Genomic DNA, 25,052 nt, shown 5'->3' on the forward strand with positions numbered 1-25,052 from the left:
ACTAATGGATTGGGAATAGTGAGAATACCATACATGAAGTGCTGTTAAATGTACAGAGAACTACTAAACACTTTCATTTAAAATTTTAAAAATGGGTACTGTGGTTAGCTGGCTTCTAGAAGTCAGTATCTGCATCTGTGTAAAGATATGGACAGTGTTTTATACTAAATCCATATACTTCTGTATGGTTACAGATTTTTAAGGTTCTTTCGTTTTTGTATTAGTGAGAAATAACTAGCAAAGGTTCCAAGATAAAAACTGTTTTAAAGAAATATACTTTTTTTTTTTTTAACTTTTTTACATTCTATTATAAATATTTTGTCCATGTCAGTCCAATGAAGCACAAAACCTTTTTGTGGTGAAATTCAGACTACTGTATGGACACTTGGTCAGAAATAAGCTAAGAAATTGTTGTACCATGGTGACTGACTGACAGTATTTTTGTTGATGATAAATGTAATCCAAAATCTTGATTTATCATTTATGTCAGCCAGTGCCATTAAAAGCTTTATATGCATCTCAGCAGTGTTCAGGAAGAACAAGATATCTGTACTGCAAAGACCATGAGTTTTACTCATTTTGTGTTTGTCATATTGGACATCTTGAAATGTTTTCTTTCCTATCATTCAGTGAAGTGATGTGTTTTTTCTTTCTTTAGCACTTCAGAATCCCGAGGTGGTAGCTCTTCGAGGTGGTTTAAGCACCATCTTGAAAAATGTGATTGATTGTCAGCTAAGTCGAATAAACGAGGCTCTGATAACTACAGTTTTGCACCTCATTAATCATCCAAAGACCCGACAGTATGTGCGAGCAGATGTAGAGTTAGAGGTGGGTTCAGTTTACTTGTTTAGTGACAGAAGTTAGAAAGATATGTTACTAATTAAAATGTTTAATTTTCACTTTAAATATCACCCTCTTTGTTACTACAAAATGTTTAAAATGTAAGAGTTTAGGCTAAGAGCATAATTATTTATAAAGCAGAAATAAATGACAGATTGGAGTGGGACTGAGGAAAGGGCAAGACTCATTAACTGTATTCTCATGTGAAAGTAATGCATGTCTTTCTTTTGTTTAGCGAATTTTAGCTCCTTACACAGATTTTCACTACAGGCATAATCCAGACACAGCAGAAGGACAACTCAAGTAAGTGTTAATGCTGCTACTTGTGCTATCACTTATGTTTGTGTTTAATTATCGTAATTAAACTTTTTTTCTTTCCAAAGTGACAAAGTATAAAGCAATGAACTAGTACTAAACTACTTGAAATTGAATACAATAGCAGGTTAGGATGCAACTTCCCAATATATTAAACTTTTAAGATTTAAAAGAAAAAACATTTAGTTTTACCCTTCCTCTCCCCCCATTATATTTTTTATTTAAAAAATTATCAAATCATTATTGTCACTTCAGACAGGGGTTTCTTTTTATCTAACTTTAGGCATCTACAGTGCGGAGTTTGCATTAGGGCTGGTTCTGTGTTCAGGGGTTGGGTGGTCAGGCTCAGAGGGTAGTGGTTAATGGGTCATACTGTGCCTGGAGGCACGTAACAAACAGACTTGGGGGTCTGACTGGTTGGGGAGCAGTTCTCATAAACAGTATACCTTTAGCAGCAAAAAAGTTTAACAGTATCCTAGGCTGTACTTCTAAAAAGATAGCTAGCAGACTGAGCAATTATTTCCCTCCTCTTTGCACTTGCTAGACTTCATCTAGACCACTGTGTCTGGTTTTGGGCCCCCTAACTCAAGAAAGACATTTCGAGACCGGAACAAGTTCAGCAAAGGGCCAACAAGGTGATCAGGGAGCTGGGGCACTTGCCTGGTGAGAAGACACTGAGTGGACTAGGCTTTGTTCAGCCTGGAGAAGAGAAGGTCTAGGAGGGGAATAGACAGCAGCCTTTTCAGTACCTATGAAAAGGTTTTCAAGAAGATGGAGCCAGGCTTTTCACAGTGGTACATGGTGGGAGGACAAGAAGCAGCAAAGATAAATTGAAAAAAAGAGAGGTTTCAACTGGATTTAAGAAAAAAATTTATTCTCTCGAGGACAGTCAAGCATTGGAACAGATTGCCCAGAGAAGTTGTGCAGCCTTTATCCTTGGACGTTTCAAAGACCCAACTGGATAAAACCCTGAGTAACCTTGTCTGGTGTCATAGCAGACAACTGCATTGTGCAGGAATTTGGGCTAAGAGACCTTCTGAGGTCCCTTCTGACATGAATTCTATGATTCTATGTTATCAAATGGCAGTTGGTGCTTAGGTCTAGGTAACTGAACCAAGGTCCAAATCTTTTGGCCCCCGCTCTAGTCACACTGTCCATGGAAGCTTGAGTGACTCATCTGATAATTGCAGGTGTTTGCTTTGATGGGATCCTCCCACCATAGAAACTCTGCTGAAAAAGAAAAAGTAACAGTACTTAAAATTGTAATCTTTGGGTGTGTGCATGCATACCATATATATGTATGTATGTATATGTGCTTCAGCAGTGTTATATGCAATGTAGGCATATTAAAAATTTTTCTTGCTTTGAATTTCATTCCTCATCCAAAATCTCAGTGAACTACTGCTGTGTTAGTAACACTGTTTGTCTTATGGTAATGTAACTATGTATTGTGACATTTGTTGTTTTAATAACAGAGAGGACAGAGAAGCACGGTTCCTAGCTAGTAAAATGGGAATAGTGGCAGCATTTCGATCATGGGCAGGTGAGATTTTTTTTTTTTTTGTTCGTTTGTTTTAAGTTGAGCGATTGGAAGGCACTTTCTCCTTTCAGAGTAAAAGAATGGTTTAAGCACAGAATCTGTCTCAATCTGTCTTCTCTCAGTACATTCCTACAATTGGGACTAAGGTGTATTTTGATCGGAGGGTTCAAAAATAGTTTGCTTTAACTAACTCTACTGACAAGATGCAGCTTTCTTTGTCAGTATAGAATACTATATCACTTGTTCCGTGATGGTATTTCTTGACATTTAGTGAGTGAGAGAATGTGGACAATACCATGGTATTGTAAGTATTTACCTTAGAGATTATTTTTGCTGGTGTAAATAACAAATCTACTTCTCTACACAAAGACATGTCGGCAAAGCACTTTCATTAGCACCTGGTTTTACCAAGTGCTGAAATTGAAGATAAATCCCAATATGGACATAGTTTGGGGTTTTCTTAATTGAAAAATGTGGTTTTTTGCATTTTTCTAAATCCTTTCTTTGCAACAGTGCAATATCTGACATGGAGCTGTTACCTCAGGGACTGCTCATTCTTTCACAGTAAAGGCAGTGTCTTTAAAATAAACTAAATCAGTTGATATAACCATTTCCTTAGGAAAGATGCAGACTGTATAGGAAGCCTTTTTGATTTGTAAGACTATTGGCTTTATCTTTTCATGTTCTGAAAATGATCAGTAAGCTTAATTTAGGATTCACACACCCTTCAAAAATATCCTCACGTGCATTCCCACTTCACTGGGATGGAAACTTGGAAGGTGTGTTACAATTTTGAAACTTCTAAGAAGCAGTTTCCATTAGGACTGTTGCTGCATCTTCCCTAATTCAGGCGTTTGGAACTGATAGCATAAGCCTAAAAAGTTTAAGTGACTCAGGAAACCATGGTCTTGGAATATGCTACTTATCTTGGTACTTTCAGTGTTATGCTTTCTTCCTTTTTGTTTTTTTTTTTTATATTACTTGTTACATTAGAGATTAGTATTTTAAAAATATTTTTGGTACAAAAACGTTCTTACAGTGTTGGTCTTCCCGAAAGACACATAGGATAACCAGGGTTGAGGGGTTTGTTTTTTGCCTGTCTACACTGTATGCTGCTTATTCTCCAGGCTTGGTTATTCGTTAGAGCCGATTCTTCTGTTCCTTAGTCTCATGTTCCGTTGTATCCTTACAGATGAAATTGGGCCACGTAGCAATGATTGCATGTACCCAGATCTGTTCCTCAGTTGCAATTGGGATGTGACCATTATATGCTTTTGGAAACAAGGCCTGTGAGGTGCACTGTGGAACATACTTGGAGCATACACACTTCATGTGTATGCAGCCACATGTGCTTATAAGTTTTTGTGACATGGTAGTTTTGAACTTGAGGACTTTTCTATATAAAGCATATGTTAGTTAAAATAGTATTAATGAAAATAAATGGATAAGTAGTCAATAATTTCCATCTTTTAGTGCTTTATTAATGAATGGAGATTTGGGCTTTTTTAAAATATGTAAGACAAAGATGTGTGCAAGCCTGACACCTTTTTGTTCATGTAAGGTTGCATTTTTGATTAACATGCTATCCAGAAAACAAATAAATTACTGTAAGTTTTAACTTCTGTGACATGTGAAAGGAAATGGCCAAGGAAATAGAGCTAGGATACTGTCTTTGCAGCCATACTTTGACTGGAGAGATTCCATACAAATTGAAACTGAAAATCAGTGTAATCATTAGCTTTGGCATCGTTAGCAGAATTCTGCATCATTTAAGAAAAATTGAGGGTTTGTCCTTTTAATATAGAAATATTTAATTGAGTAGAATTTAGTGTGAAAGGACCAAATTTATAAGAGAGTCCCTGAAACTTTATGCAAAGTAGAATCAACTGTGTTGATTATTCTGGAGATGAGCACTGTTCATCTGGGAAAATATGACAAAAATGAACACAAGAATGTTATTCCAAGGCATATTCAAACTCACTGTTTAGAATTCTTCTAGATTAAATAGAACTAAATAGTTTTTTAGGTTAAGATACAGCTTTTGATGCAGAAGCTGCTCACAATTCTGTCAAGGTTATGCGGATCTTTCAGGTTTAAGCTTTTTTTTTTCTTTTTTTACCAGCCATTTCTTCCATGTAAATTTTGTTTTTGCAGATAACTTGCAAATACTGTTTACAGTAGAAAGGGTAAAAGTAGCTATAAGTGGTAGCAAAGGAACGGAGTTTTACAATTAAGAAGTTTTATGTTAAACACACTACTGATTAGAAAGGAGATGACATTAGAAAGGTGAAAAATATTTATGATTAAGTCACTTTTGTCATCTGTGCTTGCACTCATTCTGTGAAAATCAAATTTAACAATGTATCTCAAGCTTTCTTGTGTGATGAGGAAATATTATTATCTATTTAATATTTTCTAGGTATTATCAGCTTGTGCAAGCCTGGGAATTCTGGGATTCAGTCTCTGATTGGGGTACTTTGTATACCAAATATGGAAATACGGGTAGGTGGTAAATATTTAGTACTGAAATATGAATAATATTGGATGTTTTAATTACACATTCTTAAAATTTTAACAATCTAGTGCTTTAAATACAGATTCCAGTTATGAGGCCACTAGCTTGAAGTTTACTTTACCCTCAAGTTCAAGCCTATAATACCACTGTAAAATTCCTGTGTGAGCTTAAGCAAGTTGCTTGCTTTTTCTATTTCTAGCTCCTTATCTGTAAAATGAGACTAAAGGCACACCCTGTATGTCTGACGGGAGGGGGAGGAGAAGGGGAGAAAAAATGGCTATATATGGGGAAGAAATATATATTAAAAAATTGACATATGCTCAAATGTTATGGCAGTGAAATAGCTTATAAGTCAACTATGAGAATTAAGTTTTTGTTTTGTTTATTTTTAGTCTGTTGCTTTTTATTATTTTATGTAGATCTTGAACTCATTCTGTAGAATTCCACTGTGACTTAAAAGGAATTAAAAAAAAATTAAGGCTCCATGAAATTGATACTGCCAGGAAAAAAGTTTAATAGCTTCCAGCAGTTGTTCTTGGTTTTAAGTTTAGTTTCTCATTCATACTTTGTATGGTGGAAGTCTACCGATCTGCTGGTATTTAATGACTAAACACAGAGCAGGCATTAGGAGAAGTCCACATGGAGACAGACTAGATCAATAGTACATAAATGAATTTTTGTTATGGCCACAAGTCAAAGCAAATACAAAGTAGCTGCAGTTACGATGAGTTCAAATCTTCAATTAACAAAAAAGTTTCTTCCAAATAACTGGCTAAACTAAAAGGTTGTTGGTGGCAGCAGTAACTTGTGTAACTGTTCTAAAAAACCTGCTCAGTCAGGAGATCTGCAAATATCTTGTTTCATAACCTTTGTTAGACAAGGTAATGAAACTATTTGTATTTCTAGTACACAACCGTGCATTAATTTGATTTTTATTTGTATATTGGATAATGCTGTAATTGTCAACATCTCTCAGGGGTTCCTAATTAAGTATAGAAGAGCAATCTGCACTTTCACTCTCATTGATGGTAGAAATTATGCAGTCACTGTTAGTGTACTGTTTGGTGGTGGTAATGTATATGATAATAACATCCAAGATGCTGTTTTTTGATTTTCTTCTGTAGTATTTTAAGTAGAAAAGTTACAGAAAACATGTGGCTAGAGAAGATTCTGCTAAATGTAGTAAGAATGGAGAGTTCTTACTTGAAGCAAGCCCCTTACCTTCTCCATCTCTTCTCCAGATTGCTTCAGATTATGAAAATAAGCATGTTTCCACCACCCCCTAAAAAACCCAAAACAAAGACACTGATCTTAACAGTTTGTAGAAATCTGAACTTCAGTATTCAAATTTTTAATAGTTTAATGGAAAAAGACCATTTTTATAAATCTATAAAATTACTGCTACTTTATTTTTATTTCCTAGCGAGGTCTGCTTGAGGTTCTTTATGATATATTTCGCCTTCCTCTCCCTGTTGTTGCTGAAGAATTTATTGAGGCCCTTCTCAGTGTAGGTAAGTATTTAGAACCAGTTCACAAAAGCTTTTCTGTCTATTAATTTACTCTGCAAATTTGAACCCTTGACCGTTTCCTCCATACTGTAGATAATGTCAATATTAACTGTTTTATCACTGAATTCTTTGGGTGTTCTCAGGTCCTATTTAAAGTTCTTTGTCAGCCACTGGGCATTGAAGATGAAACTACTAGAAGTCTAACTTTCCTCTGACATCCTTACTACATCAATTTTAAGTTTGATACAAGAGCTGTAATGGAGCATAATTATTACAGAAGACTGTAATTACATTACAGCAAATTTGCCTGCTTTGGTCATGAAGTGTTAGAGCTGTGTCACAGAAAAATTACTAGAAAGTGTCTGTTTCTATATACCGTGTATGTACTAGCTATCTCCACTGTACTTCAGCAGACTTTTAGTTTTCCTAAGGCAAGCTCATATGAGTTCATGTCTTCATATTTAGCAAAGTCAGTCTTTTATTTTTAGAATTACTCCTTTGCAATCCAAAAAGTATCCTCTCCTTTGCCTCATGGTACAAAAATATGAGCTGGAGAGGAGCAAGTGTTAGCCTTAAATGTTCCAGCAATTCTCTTCTCCAAAGTCTGGTTTTAAATATCTATGTCATGAGGTCGATTTATAAAAAAGCTTAATCATCATTCAGCAGTTGTAATAAATAAAGCATTCTTTGTTGTAAACTCGCTACGTTGCTACATATGGATATACATGTTTTCTGTTTCTAAAATATTTTCTGTCAAACAAGTTTAATATGTTTATGAATTTGGAAATTTTGTTATTTTGGCTATCCTAGCTTCAAAGTTAGCCATGCTTTGCACAGGAGTGTGGATTAGATAACTTGTAGAGGTGCCTTCTGATGTAAATTCTTCTGCGATTTGAAATCTGAAATGACAGTTATTGTTGATATAAGGGCTATTTATCTAATGGTGACTGCTAAAATAGCACTGTGAAATACAGTGTGATAATTACCATTGTCCATATTTTTCTTAATATAGATCCAAGCAGGTTTCAGGACTGTTGGAGACTTTCTGATGGCTTTGTAGCTGCTGAAGCTAAAACTATATTACCCCATCGAGCCAGGTCAAGGTGGGCATTTCACGAACAGAATCTAAACTGTTTTTTGTGTTGATAAAGTAATTGTTGTTCTCTTGCAGAAACAATAAAAACAATGTACTTTCTAAACTGTTTCCGTACTTCTTCTCCTTAGGCCTGACCTCATGGATAATTATTTGGCTTTAGTGCTTTCAGCTTTTATTACCAATGGACTTCTAGAGGTAATTGATGACCTTAAGTATGAATAGGTGCTTGCTGTTTTTTCCGGTAAGAATTAAAATAAGAGGATGTACATTAAATATTGTAATTTTTTTAACTTTTTTGAAGGGTCTGGTTGAAGTGATTACAAGTAGTGATGACCATGTATCTGTTAGAGCAACTATCCTTTTAGGAGAACTTTTGCATATGGTGAGTAGAGGCTTTCTGCTTAGAACATTTACTATTAGTAGCTCATTGTAAATTAGTATTTCCTGTTATAGCCTTGAATTTATCTGTTGCGAACTGGGGGCATCCCCTTTTCGTAAGAATAATATGTTATCTTGTACATCATATGGCACTACATATTTTAAAAGTAGCATGACTCAGCTAGGAAAGCAGTACTGAAAGAAGGGGCTTCTGCTGCCCCAAAGGTAATCGCCAGCTCTCAAACTCTCACCAGCACTCTTCCGTGCATCAGAAGCTAGTTGTAGTTATAAGCTAGGATCGTGCAAACTCGCTTATCAGCTACTGTGTTTGGAAAAAGAAGGACTATTGTTGCTTTTTGCTTTTCTTTCAGTGTTAGCAGCCTTGTGGCAGTGCATTAAGGCTTCTGCTTAGCAGGCTAGAAGATAAAAAATTTTTTTGCTGGGGCACTTCATATTATTCATTCAGGCAACTCTAACTTGGTGGAACAGTTTTTCAGTAGTGCCATTGGCAGCTCCTACATAGCACAAAGAAGCTGGAGATACCTCACTTCCTGTCTCTTCTCTCTCCTTAACTTATCTTTTACAGTAGCTTTTCTTCTTCCTTTATGCAGCATCCCAACAAGGTTAAAGTCTTTACCATTCCATCCTGACAGGGTTTATTCTCATTTCAATGGCTGAAGATGAGAGCAAATTGTAAATTCATTCCACTGTATTTGTCTTTCTTGGGTTGCTGTAGCCTGCTCAAGACAAAAAAAGAAATGGAAACAACCTGCTCGAAGAGCAGAACTTCTGAGAATAACCTAAATTATTATGGTATAGAGGGGATTGTATTGTTTTCATATATACACACCCCAGTGCTACCCTCAGCCTGCTGAGGAGCTGCTAGTGATATGTGAAGTGGTATGACTTACCTTTCTTATGAATAGTTCTGTTTTTCACATCCTTTACTGAGGGTAAGAATAGTGTGTACAGAAGAGCACTTTGATTAGTGTTTTTTTGTTTGTTTTTTGTTTTTCTTTAATAAACATGCTGTTTTCTAAGAGAAGGCAAGATCATGAAATACAGCTTTGTCTTAATTTGCTTAAAATGCTCAATTTGCATGAGCAGAGTTTTCAGACAGTGTGTGTCTTCAAACTTTAGACACATTTCAGATCTGTTCTTCGTACTACAAAAAACTTGTCCGCGATCTTTGAATAGGATTTTTTTTTACTACAGTGATTTATAACGTCTCACCTCTGCAACATGGGTTGAAACAAACACAAGCAATCTATTCTTTAATCTCCGTGATTACTTGCAATTATTTTAATCTCTTCAGTGATTTTTTCTGTAAATAATTGGCATAATTTCTTGAGTATTCAGTCAGCTGTGTAGTTTAAAAATGGGGTCTGCATTAAGATACGTTGTCTTTGGGTTCTGGGATACGTTTGTATGAGAGTGACTAGATGCACTGACTGCTGAGTATGCTGCAAGCATAGTACATTTTCAGTTTTGTGAAGAGGTAATTCCCTAGTCTGAGATCAGACTGTTTTTCAAGATATTGAACAAATATTTATGCTTTGCTTTAGTTTTAACAAAGGTGAAGAAAAAGTTATTTCAATCTCTTTATTCTTTATAGTGTTCAAATATATTTGCACAATTACCTGTTTTCCAAAATAAAAACAATTAAACGTCTATTCACTTATGAAGTTATGTGAATGAGTTCATCAGATATTCACAAGAATATTGTTTTTCTGTGCAGAATCATTGTGGTTGAATGAACATCTTTAAATTTTTTTATCTTTATTATTCTTTTTAGTACTTCTATACACATAAGGACTGCAACTGAATAAAATAAAAGTTATTTTTGCTACTTTTGTATTTGTTTAATAATGCTTTGCATGTTATTGCATGCTGTCACTTTAACTAAAGCATGCTATCACTTTAAAAGCAGACAATGCAAAAATTAGAAGGTGCTCGTACCAAGTCTGAGTCCTAAAATTCTTAAATTACTTTTTCAATTGTATTTCAGACCGATTAATATGAGCAGGTATTGGAAATCTTGTGTGATTACTGCTCTCATGTTTTACAAAAAGTGGTTTTGTTGTTGTGCATTTGTGAAAGTTTTGTGAGAAGCGTAGACTCTTCAAATGCTGGTTCTTAGAGATGGCTGAAAATGTTGTAATAAGTTATTGTTTTTTCTTTTTCAGGCAAACACAATACTTCCTCATTCTCATAGCCATCACCTGCACTGCTTACCAACGCTAATGAATATGGCAGCATCTTTTGACATCGTGAAAGAGAAAAGACTGTAAGAATGCTAAATTATACTTGGAAGTTAAAATATGTACACTGCCTTCCCCCTGCCCCAAGAGGTGTATGTACTGCAATTGAGTGAAAACCTACATTACCTGTTTCTTGGTGGATGAAACCACTTTTGTCTTTATTGCAGGGGAAGTGCATGTGGAAATGCTCTTTTATGTTTATTAAAGAAATGCTATTTCCAGTGCATGATTCCAAAAGTGTACTATATTTGCAGTAATGATTCTGAAATTCAGAAATCCAGAAAGGAAGCTTTGGTGGTAGGTTTCAGAACATGTTTTGCGTACATTGCAAATTTTTTTTTTTAAACAGAATTTTTCCATAAGCAACTTTTTGATCAAGCAACATCTGAGATGTGTTCTGTGTTGTACCTCTCTATTATTTCAGGTGGCTTATTTGGTGTTTTGATACAACTAAGCTTGTAAGCTAAGAATGCCTGTGCCAAAACCTTTCTTCAGCTGTTGTTTATCTGTAGCTAATTAAATAGTAATTGGCCAAACTAGGGAATTATTATTAGTGTAAACAAGAACAAAAATTTAATGTTGGCATGGGGCTCTTAAACACTTTTTTTCCTCTGTAGAAAATGGTTACTGTAATAATAATTATATTAAAACTTCTGTATGCTTTTGTTTGAAGCTTTCACTGAAAAATTTTTCAGTATGTTACTTTCAGTTCCATTTAAACACAAAAATGTACGAACAGAAATTTTAAATAATTGTTCAGTGCATACTGCATACTGCAGCGGCATGTTGTTTAGCATCATTAAGAACAACTGTTTGGCACTCTTAGGGTAATCAAATGAACATCCGACTTGAAACAAATGATTAAATGATTAGCTTTTTATTCCCTCCTGAACTAGAAAAAAAAAGAATCTTGAAACTTAAAATTATTTTTTCTAATAGTAAATTATACAAAATGTTTTGATAGATCAGATCATTATTCTTGCTGTTCCTGATCTGGCTTGTCAAATCAGTATTTTGATAAAGTATCATAACTTCATATTTTGTCTTTTGTTACGTTGTCAGTGATAAATTACAGAATTCTTTTCAAACTGCTACTGTAAGATCATAAATGCTGCTTGTAGAGTGCTTCCCAGAAAGTTTCTGGTCTTCTTCCTTTTACGTTTATTTTTTGTTTTTTTTGGGGGGGGGGATTGTTTTGAAGAAGTCACATGCGTAACTATAAGACTTTGCGATATGTGAAAACACAGTTATCTTTCAAAAAAGCCTTATTACTTTGTAGACAAATATCTCAATTTATTGGGCCTAAGCCACAGCACAAGCCTCTCTCTGCTGCAAAAGATCATGTCGGTGATGTCAAAAAAAGTCTTCTGCTAGTGAATATTAATATAAAAATATGCTGAATAATGAAAAGAAATTTATAATGAAAAGAAATTTCATATAAACTTTGGTCAAACCCATTTTTTCTTTCTCAGTGTGTACAGACATAAATGATTAGAGGAACAAAGGTGGTTTTCTATCTATATCTGGTAACTTCCTTCACATGCTGTTACGCTTGGTCAAAGCTGTGGAAGGAGAGGAAGGCTGAAGAGCAGCAGAAGGGATACATTTGTGGATTCCTTGCAATTATTTTTTTTTCTTTGCTTTTTGGCATTTGTGGACATACCTCGTAGACTAATAGGAAGTCCTGTTTTTGTTGGAAGAAAGATTTTGTAGATGTATCTGTTGGATTTAGGAATCTTGGATTTGGTCAGTGCTCTGCATTGTCTCATACTCTGAAAAACTGTTACAGATTAAACTTGTAGTTTAGATGAGTGACCGAATTCACAGATTTTTTTTGAGGATATGTAAAGTAAGAAAAAGCACTCCCCTACTCTATGTGAACTCTTGTTTTGAAGCATTTTTAAAATATCTTGCATTTATGGGAAATAAAGGTAGACTTAGCTCTTCACTTTCAGACTTTCTTATTTTATTTGATCAGCTATTTTTTCTGCTAGCACTGTTTTGTGAGTAACTGATTCTGTTTTTGTCCAGTGTCTTTTCTACCACTTCCTATCTATTCCTGGAAAATTTTGTGTGTGCTGTCACTCAGCTGTTTGGCTATAAACAGCAGAAAATATAATATTGATATCCCCACTAACTTCTAGAAAAAGGAGAACTTACTTACCAGAAGTACTCTGTTAGTCGAAGCTGAAGCTAGCCCCCTGAGCTTTACAGCAGAACATTAATCTACTGTGACATCTTACAAATACTTCTTCAGCTTAAATTTTGCAATACCTTCACCTGTGAAGTCTGAAAGATACCACTAATTGTAGAGTAGAAGCAAAGGCATCAATGATACTTATTCTTCAGCGCTGGAAATTCTGAAAGAGAATTTTCTATATGATTTCTATATGAGACTGAGGGGTATAAGTGCATCAAAACGTATATCAAAAAAAATGTTTCTCTTTTTTTGGCTTTGAAATTGCTTCTTGTTGGTGAATTCTTACTTGAGCTATGCCTGTTTAACTCAAGATTTAGCAATGGTGTTCTCTATTTGGGTAACAGTTTGTCCAATACTGATCATAGTATTTTTCTATTAGACGAGCAAGTGCTGCACTCAACTGCTTAAAACGCTTTCATGAGATGAAGAAAAGAGGACCTAAACCTTACAGCCTCCATTTAGACCATATTATTCAGAAAGCAATCTCAACCCACCAAAAAAGGGATCAATACCGTGTGCAGAAAGACATCTTTATTTTAAAGGTATTACCTTTACTGATTTTCAGAACTTTACTTTGACTTTGTATTTGTGGTTTTTTTCTTCCTTCTCAACTTTGCTGTCTTTAATTCACAGCCATTTGTGATTTCTTCGTAAATTTTTTTCATTTAATTTGCCTTCTAGCTACATGTGGATACACATGTGGATACATTTGGATTGCACTTTCTAGGACTTGAAGAATGAAATTATAATGGTTTTTAGTGCTTTCTGGGCCCAATAGTGATCTCTTACTGTTAGATTCTGATTGCAGTACCATGATCACACAATTTACTCTCAAATACAGAAGGCCCTTCAGTGATCATTACATGAACGGTATATCCAGTAACAAGACTGAAAAATGATGCAAGGAAACTTACTATAGTTCTTCATGTCTGTATTTCAGGATACAGAAGAAGCCCTTGTCATGAATCTTCGAGACAGCCAGGTTCTTAATCATAAAGAGAATCTTGAGTGGAATTGGAATCTGATAGGGACCATATTGAAGGTGAGCAAAGGAAGTGCATGATTCTAGTTTTATGAAATTGTTTGAAAAAACAACTGTGTCCATTTTACATGTGAGCTTTGACTTTCTAATACTAGCACAGTATTATACCCCATAATCTGCTTTATTTCAGAAAATTAGGATGTCATGGGTTTAATCAGTGCTGATATATGCTCTTTTCATGTGCAACCCCTAAACTGCACACACAAATACACTACAGTTAAACTGACAGATTTCTTATACAACTTAATATAAGCTTATTATAACATTTTGCACACACACACACACACACACGCACGCACGCACTCACTCTTTATAAAGTGAAATACAATGATTTTAACGTTACCTAATGTGTTAGACTTTGGTCCAAATTAGATAGGAATACTGCCTCGTTCATTTTCATAGCAGATTCGATCTTTTTTTTTTCTTTTATGTAATGCGAACTGAAGGGTAAGGTTGGAAGTGGGTTATAGATCAGACTTTGGATGCTTAGACAGAGCCTTGTGTGAAAACTTTAACAGTATGCAATCTCACTGTGTATGTGTTGAACTAATATGAGTAGTCCATTATATCAAGTTCATTACAAAATTAGATTTGTCTTCATAAAATACTTAACAACAGGAAATATCTCCAAAAGGGAAGGCATCAACCTATTTATATGCATTGCATCACTTTTAGAGGACTGTGTCTTTTTTGAGCAGCAGACTTTCTTACCAGTTAGTAATAAGAATAATCTTAGAGATCATCTGAGCTCCTATTATTCTGTGCATCAAAGCCATCCTCCTATTGTTGCCCGCAAACAACTTTTCTGTACTATATTCTTTATTATTATAAAGATGATGGAGTACAGAAGGGATTAATGGTGACAGACATAATCAATATAATATAAAAAAAAATTACATGAAAAGAAATATATTTCTGTATATGTTTTCTCAAGGACTGAAAAACTTGGGAAAACATGAATTTGTCTAGTATAAAGGACTAAACAGGTCTATGACAGTAACTTCTTGCTCCGCCGAATTTCACTTGTTTATAGAGTTTTTGCAGTATTATTACTAGATTTACATTAATCATAGATATTTCTACTTTTGATTCCTCATTAAATACATTATCAAGAAACTACTCTTCAGAATCTCACAGCTAATCTGCGTAGTACGTTGATAATGGATATTTTACATAGTTGACCATTAAGGGATTTTTTTTTTCCTCCCTTCATGAAACTTAGAAACAGAAAAGCCTCCAGGTCAAGCTGTCAGTTTCCCTGGTATCTCAGACATTCCTGCAGTACGTTTTCTAGAGACCTGTCGAACAGTTTTAAATGTCTCAGAATGAGAGACTTCTGTCTTTCAGAATGAGAAGTTATTGTGCTTTCCGGTTAAAGCCTAACCACTTCCGTTCCTGTTAACATTATCTCAGTGCGTGTTGGTGTTGTGCAGTTTATCAGACTGGTCCATCTTTAGCCCCAGAATGAGCAGGATCCGGATTCTGATGTTTGGGCTTTGTTATCTCATGTGGCAATATATCTTTTCCTGTCTCTCAGTCACAACCTTATGGCCATGGAACACCAGCTTTCCCACTGCCTCACTACTTTATGTCTCGTTTGGTCCCTTACAGCCTTTTTTTTTTTTTTTTTTACTTGCTCAGCTTGCTGTCTAAGCTGCTAGAAAAGCAGCAAAAGTGGCAGTGGTCAGGAAGCAGGGCTTCACTTTCTGTCTGTTGACAGTAGAGCTTCATACTTATTCTGACACACGTGGATTCAATGTTACCAGTCTGGGCAGATTTACTATTCATTAGCTATTGCACTACCCGTCTTAGAATGCTTGTATGCCAGTTTGCAATGTAGAACTTTATTGCTTAGGTAGGAGAGAGCAATGTGTTGTTTGCACTCTTTTCCACTCCTGCAAAGAAGGTATTTACTAGTAGCAAGAGAAATAAATCTGAAATCATAGAGATAATGGGTGTAAAAACAGAGAAAAACTCAGCACAGAGAAAGGATAGGTCCAGAAACATCTGGCATAGCTTTATTTGATCTTATTTGAAACATCTTTCAAAGTGTCAACAGAAGAGTTTAAATACCATTTTAATAAGCAATATTTAAGTGAACTGTAACAGATAACGACTATTTCAAAACTAATCTGATTAATAATGAAAACAAACAACAATTTCCCTTTTACATGAGTATTAAAATTTGCTTTGTATTTGCAGAGGAGAAATTGAGCAAAATTGTTTATTTTTCATTAGCATGTCATACTTTGCTATTTTCATTAGAATTGTGGTCGTGTACACATAGCATCCACCCAGCACTCCCTGTCCTTCTCTAGAAAAAATAAAACAGTTCTTGGAGCAAGAAGTGTGTGGGCTTTTCAATAAAATAAGGTTTTTTTTATAGGTAATATTAAAGCAAGAAAACTTATACTTCTAATTATTAGGTGAATTTAACTATAATAGAAATGAGTACATTTTAGTGACTAATCAAGGACTGATGTACAAGTTTCATATAATGCTATATTTGCTGTTTTTCTAGTGGCCAAATGTAAATCTAAGGAACTATAAAGATGAACAATTGCACAGGTATGTAAAATTACATAGACATGCTTTGAAGAAAGAAATTTGGAACAACTGGTTTTTAATATTGCAATAAACTATTCCTTGGATATGTCACGTTTCTAAAACTTAATATATAGATAAGCAACAAAAATGAAATTTTAGATAATTAGGTTGCAATATTTGCTTTAAATAAGCAGGTCTTTAAGGTTTAGTGTTTTTTTTCTATGCACAGATACCTAATATATTTGTTCCCTAAACAAGAATCATATCAGCTTTGCAAACACCCTATTTCATTTTAAACCCTTTAAAGTATTATGTCTTCAGTATTTCATATATTAGTGTTTGATGCCAGCACTTGGCAAATGTTGGCAGAACAGGTTTATAGTTGTAAAGTTATACAGTTACAGCTTGTATTAAAAAATATATATATATTTCTAGTTGCTGTTAATGGTGAGGGAAGCACGTGTGATTTGGAAAACAAAAAACAACTTTGGTTCCTTTCATGTCTCTTAGTATTACTGCATTTTTTATCATTTTTGTGCATACGTGATAATTAGTTCTTGGATGTGACTTTTAACATGCATTTCAGAAACCAATTTGGTTAAATTGTTTTGAAGAGTAGTTCTTTATTTGTAGGCATGGAAAGCTATTTCTCTGTGAATTTGTGAGAAAAACCTAAAGCTAAAATATATCCTGAAAGGCTCCACGCTGCTCCATCTTAAATTTTTACTAAAAAGTAATCAGGCTACTTTTATACAGTGTTCCCAGCGTAAGTGGTAGTCCCATTGTAATCATAGTCATAATTTAATTTTGCATTTTTATTCCTGTTTTTTTTCCTTATCTAATCAATAACTGCTAATCTGTACTATGCGGTAAAGGATTATTTTCCAAATCCTGTATTTAATAACATTGCTTCTCTAAAGGAATGCCTGAAAATGTGGCTGTGATGTGTGCACACACACCTACATGCACACGCGCTGTTTCCTGGTTTTGTACACAAGCATTGTTCAGCGGCTAAATAATTTAATGCCAAATAAACTTGGAAAGCCTAGGATTCAGTCAGTAGACAACTTACGCAGTTAATTGATCCTTTCTGCAGATTGCAGGTTACATGCTTTAATGGCTGTGAAATGCTGCTGCTTTTGTTTAATTATGACAAATGAAACCCCAATTATCTCTGACCACAAAATGTTTTTTCAGCCTTTTTGTATTTTTTTGAAATGCAAAGTATATATCTTATTTTGTGCTTCCATAAATTATTTTTACTGTTAGTGTTTTTGTTTATGATCTTATGGTTGTAGAAGTCAAATTCCAGATATTTTTGGTATAGGTCTTAATACTGATTAACTCAAAGGACAACTGTAGTTATTTCTACCCTTCCTTATTTTTTAAGAGATGCAGTTATGGGGGTGTATGCATGAACATGGGTGTGTATATGCATCACTATATATACACACATATGCATATGTATGTACACACAAATATAAATATGCTAAAATATATAATGCATATATGTACGAATAAGTCGGAATCAAAATATTTTTCATTGGACAAAATCTAAACTAGCCTTCAGAGATTTCCTTTATAATTGGTCCTGTGATTGGGCTTGGATGGTGGCCTACTCTTATCACTTTTTCTAGCTAAAGCAGTGCTTTAGTTAAGCTTTCTTATTACTTTAACCTTCAGATCGATTTTGTGTTTTTTAAAGCAAGTGTGTGTTTGGGTTTTTTTGGCTAAGAATTGGGGTAGAGGGAGAAGCCCTTTCCTGAAGATTTATTTCTGCACTATAAAATTCAAGCCATATTGCTCAGTGTGGTATCAAAAAGTGTGAGTGAGAGTTTGCATTTGCAATCACCTTGTTGTTGAACTGCTTAGGTCAGGTGAACAAAAATGCTGTTGCTAAATAAAACATAGCCTTTTCCTGGTAGAACATAAAAATGCATTCCCCACAATAACATTTCAACTGTGATAGCCAAGGAAAAGTCATGTCACATAAACATGTAGACCAACTTTTTTTTTTTTTTTTTTTTTTTTAAGCCTAGACAGTATAGTCTTTGAAACTCATCACAGGATGAATTATAACAGAATGAATTATAAGCTTAAGAATGAGAAGGAAGGGATGGCTTCTACGAGCATAGAGATTTTGAGTTCCTTTGCTTGTTTCAAATCGTGGCATAGTAAAGCCTTTATAACACACAGTACAGCTGCATCTCTGAAATAGTCTGTGGATAAACTTATTACTGATACCTCCTACTCTCTTTTAATAACTTTGAAAATTATTTACAGTGACCTAATTTACTGATAAAACATCTTTTATACCAGCATCGTTTTAAAACATCTTTTATACCAGCATCGTTTTGTACCATTAGAGATTCCTTGTCTTAGTGAGAAATAACAACTTCTCTTTTACTTTTCATAGGTTTGTAAGGAGACTGCTATATTTTTACAAGCCTAGCAGTAAACTGTATGCCAACCTAGATCTGGACTATGCCAAGGCTAAGCAGCTCACTGTGGTGGGTTGTCAGTTTGCTGAATTTCTTCTTGAATCGGAAGAGGTGAGAAATTTTCAGCTGCAAGACTGGAGATAGAATTAGTAATGCTGCTGCATGTCACTTAGAGAAAAATCTTAATTTTAATAAACACTTCTCTAGTAAAACTTCAGGTGTTAAACCTCAAATGATCAGCATAATTAAGAAGTATAATTGAAAATCCTGAAGTATCCAGGTGAGAGACTGGGGAGCCTACCTTGTTAAGTAGGGGTTTTATATTAAGTACAGTTTTATTAAATGTAACTAACTTATTTTTGCTGTGTATATCCTTCCTTCCTCTAATTCCTTTCCTCTTGTGTAATAAAGATTTTTATGCCTCCGGCATGAAGACCAAAGAAAAATGTCATTAAATGATCCTTTCCTTGGAAAGAATAGAATGGATCCTAAGATGTCTGCAAGCTAAACTCATTTTATTTGCCTTGAGCCTTTTTCATTATTTTGAATAGTGTGTGTCAGCCAGCACTTCAATTTGGTATCTTTATTCTATTTGTACATTTAAAAACATTTACAAGACTGCATTTCAATAAAGAAAAGGGAGCCAATTCTGCTGCTAGTAAATGATATTACTCTTTGTTTTGTTAGGATGGACAAAGTTACCTGGAGGAATTGGTTAAAGATATTGTACACTGGCTCAATTCGTCATCAGGAATGAAACCTGAACGTAGTCTTCAGAATAATGGATTACTAAACACCCTTAGTCAGCACTACTTTTTGTTTTTTGGTACTCTCTCTTGTCACCCTCATGGAGTGAAAATGCTTGAAAAATGTAATGTGTTTCAGTGGTGAGTGTTTTTCTTCAGTTCGAATTGTGTTTACAGGTATTAATCCTTATAAAACTTGTAAACTATGCAAAAGGACCACTCTCTATAAAGCTGAAAAATTTTAATTCTGTTTGTTTACTTTGAACTAGAGGGTTTTTTTGTTTTGTTTTTGTTTTTTTTTAGAAGAGCTTTTTTAGCCTTTTGTGATGAAATCACCCATATCTTTTCTGTAACTACATTATTTTTTCCTGTCCCCGCCTAACTGACAGAAATCAGTATCAGGGAGGATGATACTGTACTGAAATACAAGAAACTGGCAGGTTTGTGTGTGACAGTGTGTGTTGTACCTAAACTTCAGTCCAGTATACTTGAGTGAAGCTCTAGAGTTCAAAATTTTGTTCTAGTCCAAATAAACTTACTATGCTTTAAGAGTAAAATGGCTGAAAATTTGAGTACCCATTTCTAATGCCCGTTTATTTTAAATATAGTAAGTCTTAAGAAAAAGATTATGGTTTACTGAAGTACTTCAGCTTTTTTAATTGCCATTTGCATTGCTTCTCAGAATGCAGATTTTTTTTTTTCTTTTTTACTGGCTACAGAAAGCTTCATTTTTCAGTTAAATCTAGACTGCTAAATCTGGACTGTTAATAGGGCTAACCTATGTCAAGCTCCATACACAGAATGCTTTACAATGAAGAAATGTTTACAAAGCTTCGTAAACACTAATTCATTCTTCTCATCAAAATTCTTACAAAACAGTTGAAAGAAATGTTAGCTTGGGTGTCCCATTCCCCACCTCCCCTTACTGTTCAGGGTATTATTCTGCTCCCTGTTTAACTCTGTGAACATCTGCAGCAGTTTAAAGTCACTCCATTTTGTATGAGAATTTATTTTGTGTTCCTCTGTATTTATAAAAAAAAAAAAAATACAAGGCTAATTCAGAGTACTTCTCTTAAGTTTAAATTGTTGATTGAATAAATAAGAGTGGGTTCAAATACTAATATTTTCTTTTTCTCTCCCGCATGTAGTCTTCTTAATCTTTGTTCTTTGAAGAACCAGGATCACTTATTAAAACTGACTGTTTCTAGTTTGGATTACAGCAGAGATGGATTAGCAAGAGTCATCCTTTCTAAAATTCTAACAGCAGCTACTGATGTAAGTTCAAATCAATTTACATTCCATGGTTATTTGCAATTAGACATGCATTTTGTTCAAGATGTGTGATTTTATTTTGAAAATGGTATATATTCCGAAAGGCTTTTATTTTTGTATTTAGAGAAATGAAACTCCTACTCGTGCAACTTTAGGACTTGCTATGGACTTCACACCTTGTGTTGTATTTGTGCTCAAGACGTTAAGTCATTCATACAGTTTTCTGTCATGTATAAGAGGGGTTAAAGTCTTTAAATACGTGCACAAAATGTAAATGCATACACCAAATGTAAACCAAGTATAATGTTATTGTCTAGATCAGTGGACATGCTAAATCAGTAGTGAGAGCATTGTTTTCACAACAAGAAATATGTGTTTCTAACATTAATACACCTTGTAGTGATAGGTACTGCTCTGATGATTGAGATGACTCTGCAGGACTTGGGAGAAGCTATAGTTCCTAGAATGAAGACTCAGAAATAGGCATTGGGATTGGTACTTCCGAGTCAAAGGTGGTGGGTGCAAATAATACACTAAATCTATGTAGCCACGGGAAGGGAAGCTACTGAACCTTTAAGAAAAGAGAAATCATTCAGGTGTTATGTAGTAGACAAGCAAGTGTTGATGTCAGATAAATGAGAATTAAATAAGTTGCAGTCTAACTAGGAAAAGGACTTTCAGTACTATGAGGCAAGCTGTTCTGTCAACTGGACAAGGAAGAATATATACTAAAATGAATGCAGGAGGGCGTAAAGTAGACACTAGCTTTAAATATCTCTCTGTATTTAGGAAGAGGAGAGGGGAAAGAAAAGTCAAGCATATTTCTCTGAGGCTACTAAAGATGTGATGATTGTTGCAGGTAGAGTCTGAAAGTAATGGATATAGTTGGTTTTGAAAGAATGACTCATTGAAAGAAGAGGGTGAAATTCTCTACTGACTAAATTATTAAGTAATTTTTTGATAAAATGATGGCTTTAGCATTCTTTCTCTATATATGTGTTGTGCCTAGTCTGAGCAGGCAAATAGAAAATAACATGTGAGGACACATGTCTGCATCGTTATTAGACTTCTAAGCTCCTTTTACATGATGGCCAATTAAGAGCAGTTTAGACAGTGGAACTTCATTTAGCTGTTTCCATTGAGACTTTGTGTCAATAGATACCACCCCCCACACGCACCCACCAGCAATTTTTCCTCTCATAAAAGGAGGCTACGCAAGAGGGAACAGCACACCAGCATTTCAGTTGCTTCCAAATGCAACCAGTGAACAATTAGAAATAACTCTAGGCATGTTGTAATAATTTCTTCAGAACCTACAGTACAACTATGTGCAGTTCAGCTCTATGAGTAATGAGTAGCAAGCATTCCTTGTCTTCTAGATACAGATGGGATAGACTTAACTCTCCAGCGCCTTGTAGAGCCCCCAGGTTTGCTCACTTCAGTTCCAGCCAGTTTGGGATTCTGAAAAGGATCATAGATCGCGATCTAATGTTTAATAGATCTCAGTGGTATTACTTCCAGTATTTAATGCCAGACCTTAACAGATGAACTCCATGGAAAAAGCTAAGAGACATTCTACAGGTTCAGGAATTTAAGAATGCAAATTTTGCAGCTTAAACCTAAATAATTATCTTTAAAGGTGGAGATGTTTTTTGCCAGACACACTGATACCTTGTCATGCCTGTGATGTTTTAAGGTCTTAGTCTGTTATGGCTTCTGAGTTCTAATGTTTCAGTTTCTCAGTCTCACATTGATATGTGGATCTAGCAATGGTGGTGAGGGAAGCATCAGAGATTATGTAGGTGGTTAGTTTTGGCAATATTTTGCAATACAAAAGGATAGAAATAATTAGGATATATCTTCTCAAGCACCTAACACTGGCTGATTCTCTAAGTGAAAGTGTAACCTGTCTTTTACATGCACTGGTTTTGGTCAACAGTACTTAGTGTCAGCACTGGTTGCGAAGTCAACTGTAGTCGGTCTCTTAACAGTAGGGATCTCTAGGCAAATTTGTGGCTGAGATCTGTTGTGACTCAAATTCTACTAGCTAGACTTCAATATGGCATCCAGTTGCAGTGGATGAGATTGTACCCTGATTCTGTACCCTGCAGTACCATGAGAATCCCATCAATATTAACAAAGAGATTTACAATAACAAATTTAAGAAATATCAAAAACTTAAAGCTTCTTTGTTTATCAGAAATGTACATGAATCTTTTACTATCAAGGTAATAGAAAAGAAGGAAGAGACACTGCTTGAACCTCTTAAAAAAAATAGAGCTGAACCTCTTAAAAAAAAAAAAAAAAGAAAGAAAGAAAAGAAAAGAAAAAAAATAGGGCTTGACTTCCTATGTGGTATCTCTTGAGAATGTCGTGGGGTGGATAAAACTGTTTCAGGGCATTTTGTTTCCTGAACTAGTTAACCTGCTTGGGATTCTTAGAATTCATAAGGAAATATTTTGTGTTTTTGATCTAAAAGAGATCACACAAGCAGAATGGATTATCTCAGCAGCAGGAGCACATCTACATTTGCATCAACCACAGATGATTTTGTCCCTTCATAAAACTTATTTACTTCCTTTTAGAAGTTCTTTTCCTGTCTTGCATGTGCTCACTCCAAAATATTTTTGTCGTGGAAGATGACCTGTGGATATTCTAAGGAGAAAATTGAATACTAGTTGAAAAAAAGGCAAAATACCGACCTGTTGAGAATACCCCTTTGGCAATGCTCAGTGTACAGAATATTGCCAGTACCGCCTCTTGGAGAAAATGCCCTTGTTTAGTGCTTCTATCAGGTACTGATATATGTGCCCCGATAGAAGATCGAAGTGTTAAAAAACACAATCCAAGCAATAAACCTTTTTTATTAATCTGGTATTAACTGTATTTTAATGGTATTTTTGAGCTTTTGTAATTGGCAAAAGTACAGGTCTCTTCCAGAAGTTAAAATGGTCATGTGAAGTGACAGGAGTAGTCAATTCCAAGTTGAATGAGGTACCAGAAAGAGTATTGAAGTATTGATCTGACAGGTATTTGCATGGGCTATTTCACTGACTGACGAGTAATTTGGAAGTACATTTGTTTAGATGTTAGTGTCTGCTATTTCCTCGATTTTACGGTATGAAGTTCTTAAACGTTGTTGCCACCAGCAAACTAAAATTTATTCCTTTGTTATTTGGCAAGCATGATTGGGGCGGGAAGCTTATCGCAGTTTATACCACTCATTGGTCTGTCCCGTAAGGAGAACATATTTTAAAGTATTAATACAGCTGGTGTTCTGTCACCTTGGAGAAGTGAATTATAAAGATTTAACAATGAACATGCAATTCAGTTCAAGTAAGGTATTCACAAGTCCTCCCACCTTCCCTTTTCAACAGTTTCTGATGAGAACCTGATGAGGTAAGTGGAGCCTGTATAGGAAATGGCAAGAAAATCCTTATGGAAGGAGTTTTACCCATCTATAATACAGAAGACAGATTGTGATATTAATTCTGTATATTGTATCTGGCTTATAAATTCTACTTAAAAACAAAAAAAAATGAATGGAACTGGACGTAACTTCTAAAAAGCTGTGTTTGCAGGGGAAAAAAGATAACTTCCAGTAAGGGTTCTTCCCTTCAAAAATTCTAATTCCCTGAGATTTTTTTCAATGAAACATCTTATTACTAGTTTGTGTTCATTTGAAGAGCTGAAGTTGCTCTTTTTTGGGTGTTAACTGTGGTTATAGCCTCAAACACCTTTTACAGCTACTCAGAGCTGTAATGTGGGTTTGTTCTCCATTTGTTAATGAGTGTCTCCGTATGAATGAGAAAAATTCGTTTCTACAGTCACTTTAGCATTAGGAGAGTGTGGCATTTTTGGGTGACTGTGTGCAACAAAAACACGGAGCAACATCCTTGATCAGTGAAGCAGAAGCACATGCTAACATGCCTTCATATGTGCTCTGGTGACTCATGCTGAAGCAAGTTAGTACTGCCTCAGCTGCCTTTCTACCAGTTCATGATAGAAATGGCAGAATAGGCGGTGTGTCATCTTCTCAACTGTTATAGTTCATAGCTGAACATTTTACCTTTAACCCTCACGGGTGGCTAAGGGGGTAGGCCCATCCTACATCTTCTGGCACCTGTGCTGAGCTGTATCTAATCAGCTGAACATACTTGCTTTGTCACACATTGGGTCCTTTAGCAGTAAACATAAGGCACTCCTCCTGGCAGTTTGGTACAGGATATCATCTGCATCTTGTATGTAGTTTGCCCTTGGAGGGCCGGGGTGTCTGTTTCCTCAGATAGCCTCTGCACTGGTTTTCCTTTCAGTTCTTGTCAAAAATAAAAACATTTCAGAGGGTCATTTC

The 25,052-nt window shown here is 35.1% G+C and overlaps 1 protein-coding gene across 2 annotated transcripts in view; it reads left to right on the top strand.

Annotated features, from left to right (window-relative positions):
• LOC135323507 (rapamycin-insensitive companion of mTOR-like) overlaps nt 1-25,052 on the top strand; it is a 93,543-nt gene that overhangs the window by 42,500 nt on the left and 25,991 nt on the right. For both annotated transcript variants that reach the window (XM_064500393.1, XM_064500394.1), the window contains 15 exons: nt 659-828; nt 1,076-1,143; nt 2,631-2,698; nt 5,115-5,197; nt 6,634-6,721; nt 7,731-7,821; nt 7,943-8,009; nt 8,116-8,196; nt 10,379-10,479; nt 13,033-13,195; nt 13,594-13,695; nt 16,217-16,263; nt 18,659-18,794; nt 19,371-19,570; nt 20,578-20,704. In XM_064500393.1, coding sequence (XP_064356463.1) covers nt 659-828; nt 1,076-1,143; nt 2,631-2,698; nt 5,115-5,197; nt 6,634-6,721; nt 7,731-7,821; nt 7,943-8,009; nt 8,116-8,196; nt 10,379-10,479; nt 13,033-13,195; nt 13,594-13,695; nt 16,217-16,263; nt 18,659-18,794; nt 19,371-19,570; nt 20,578-20,704 — 1,592 coding nt within the window. The remainder of the gene's footprint in view (nt 1-658; nt 829-1,075; nt 1,144-2,630; nt 2,699-5,114; nt 5,198-6,633; nt 6,722-7,730; nt 7,822-7,942; nt 8,010-8,115; nt 8,197-10,378; nt 10,480-13,032; nt 13,196-13,593; nt 13,696-16,216; nt 16,264-18,658; nt 18,795-19,370; nt 19,571-20,577; nt 20,705-25,052) is intronic.

The sequence above is a fragment of the Dromaius novaehollandiae genome, chromosome W (assembly GCF_036370855.1).
Source record: "Dromaius novaehollandiae isolate bDroNov1 chromosome W, bDroNov1.hap1, whole genome shotgun sequence".
Taxonomy (NCBI): domain Eukaryota; kingdom Metazoa; phylum Chordata; class Aves; order Casuariiformes; family Dromaiidae; genus Dromaius; species Dromaius novaehollandiae.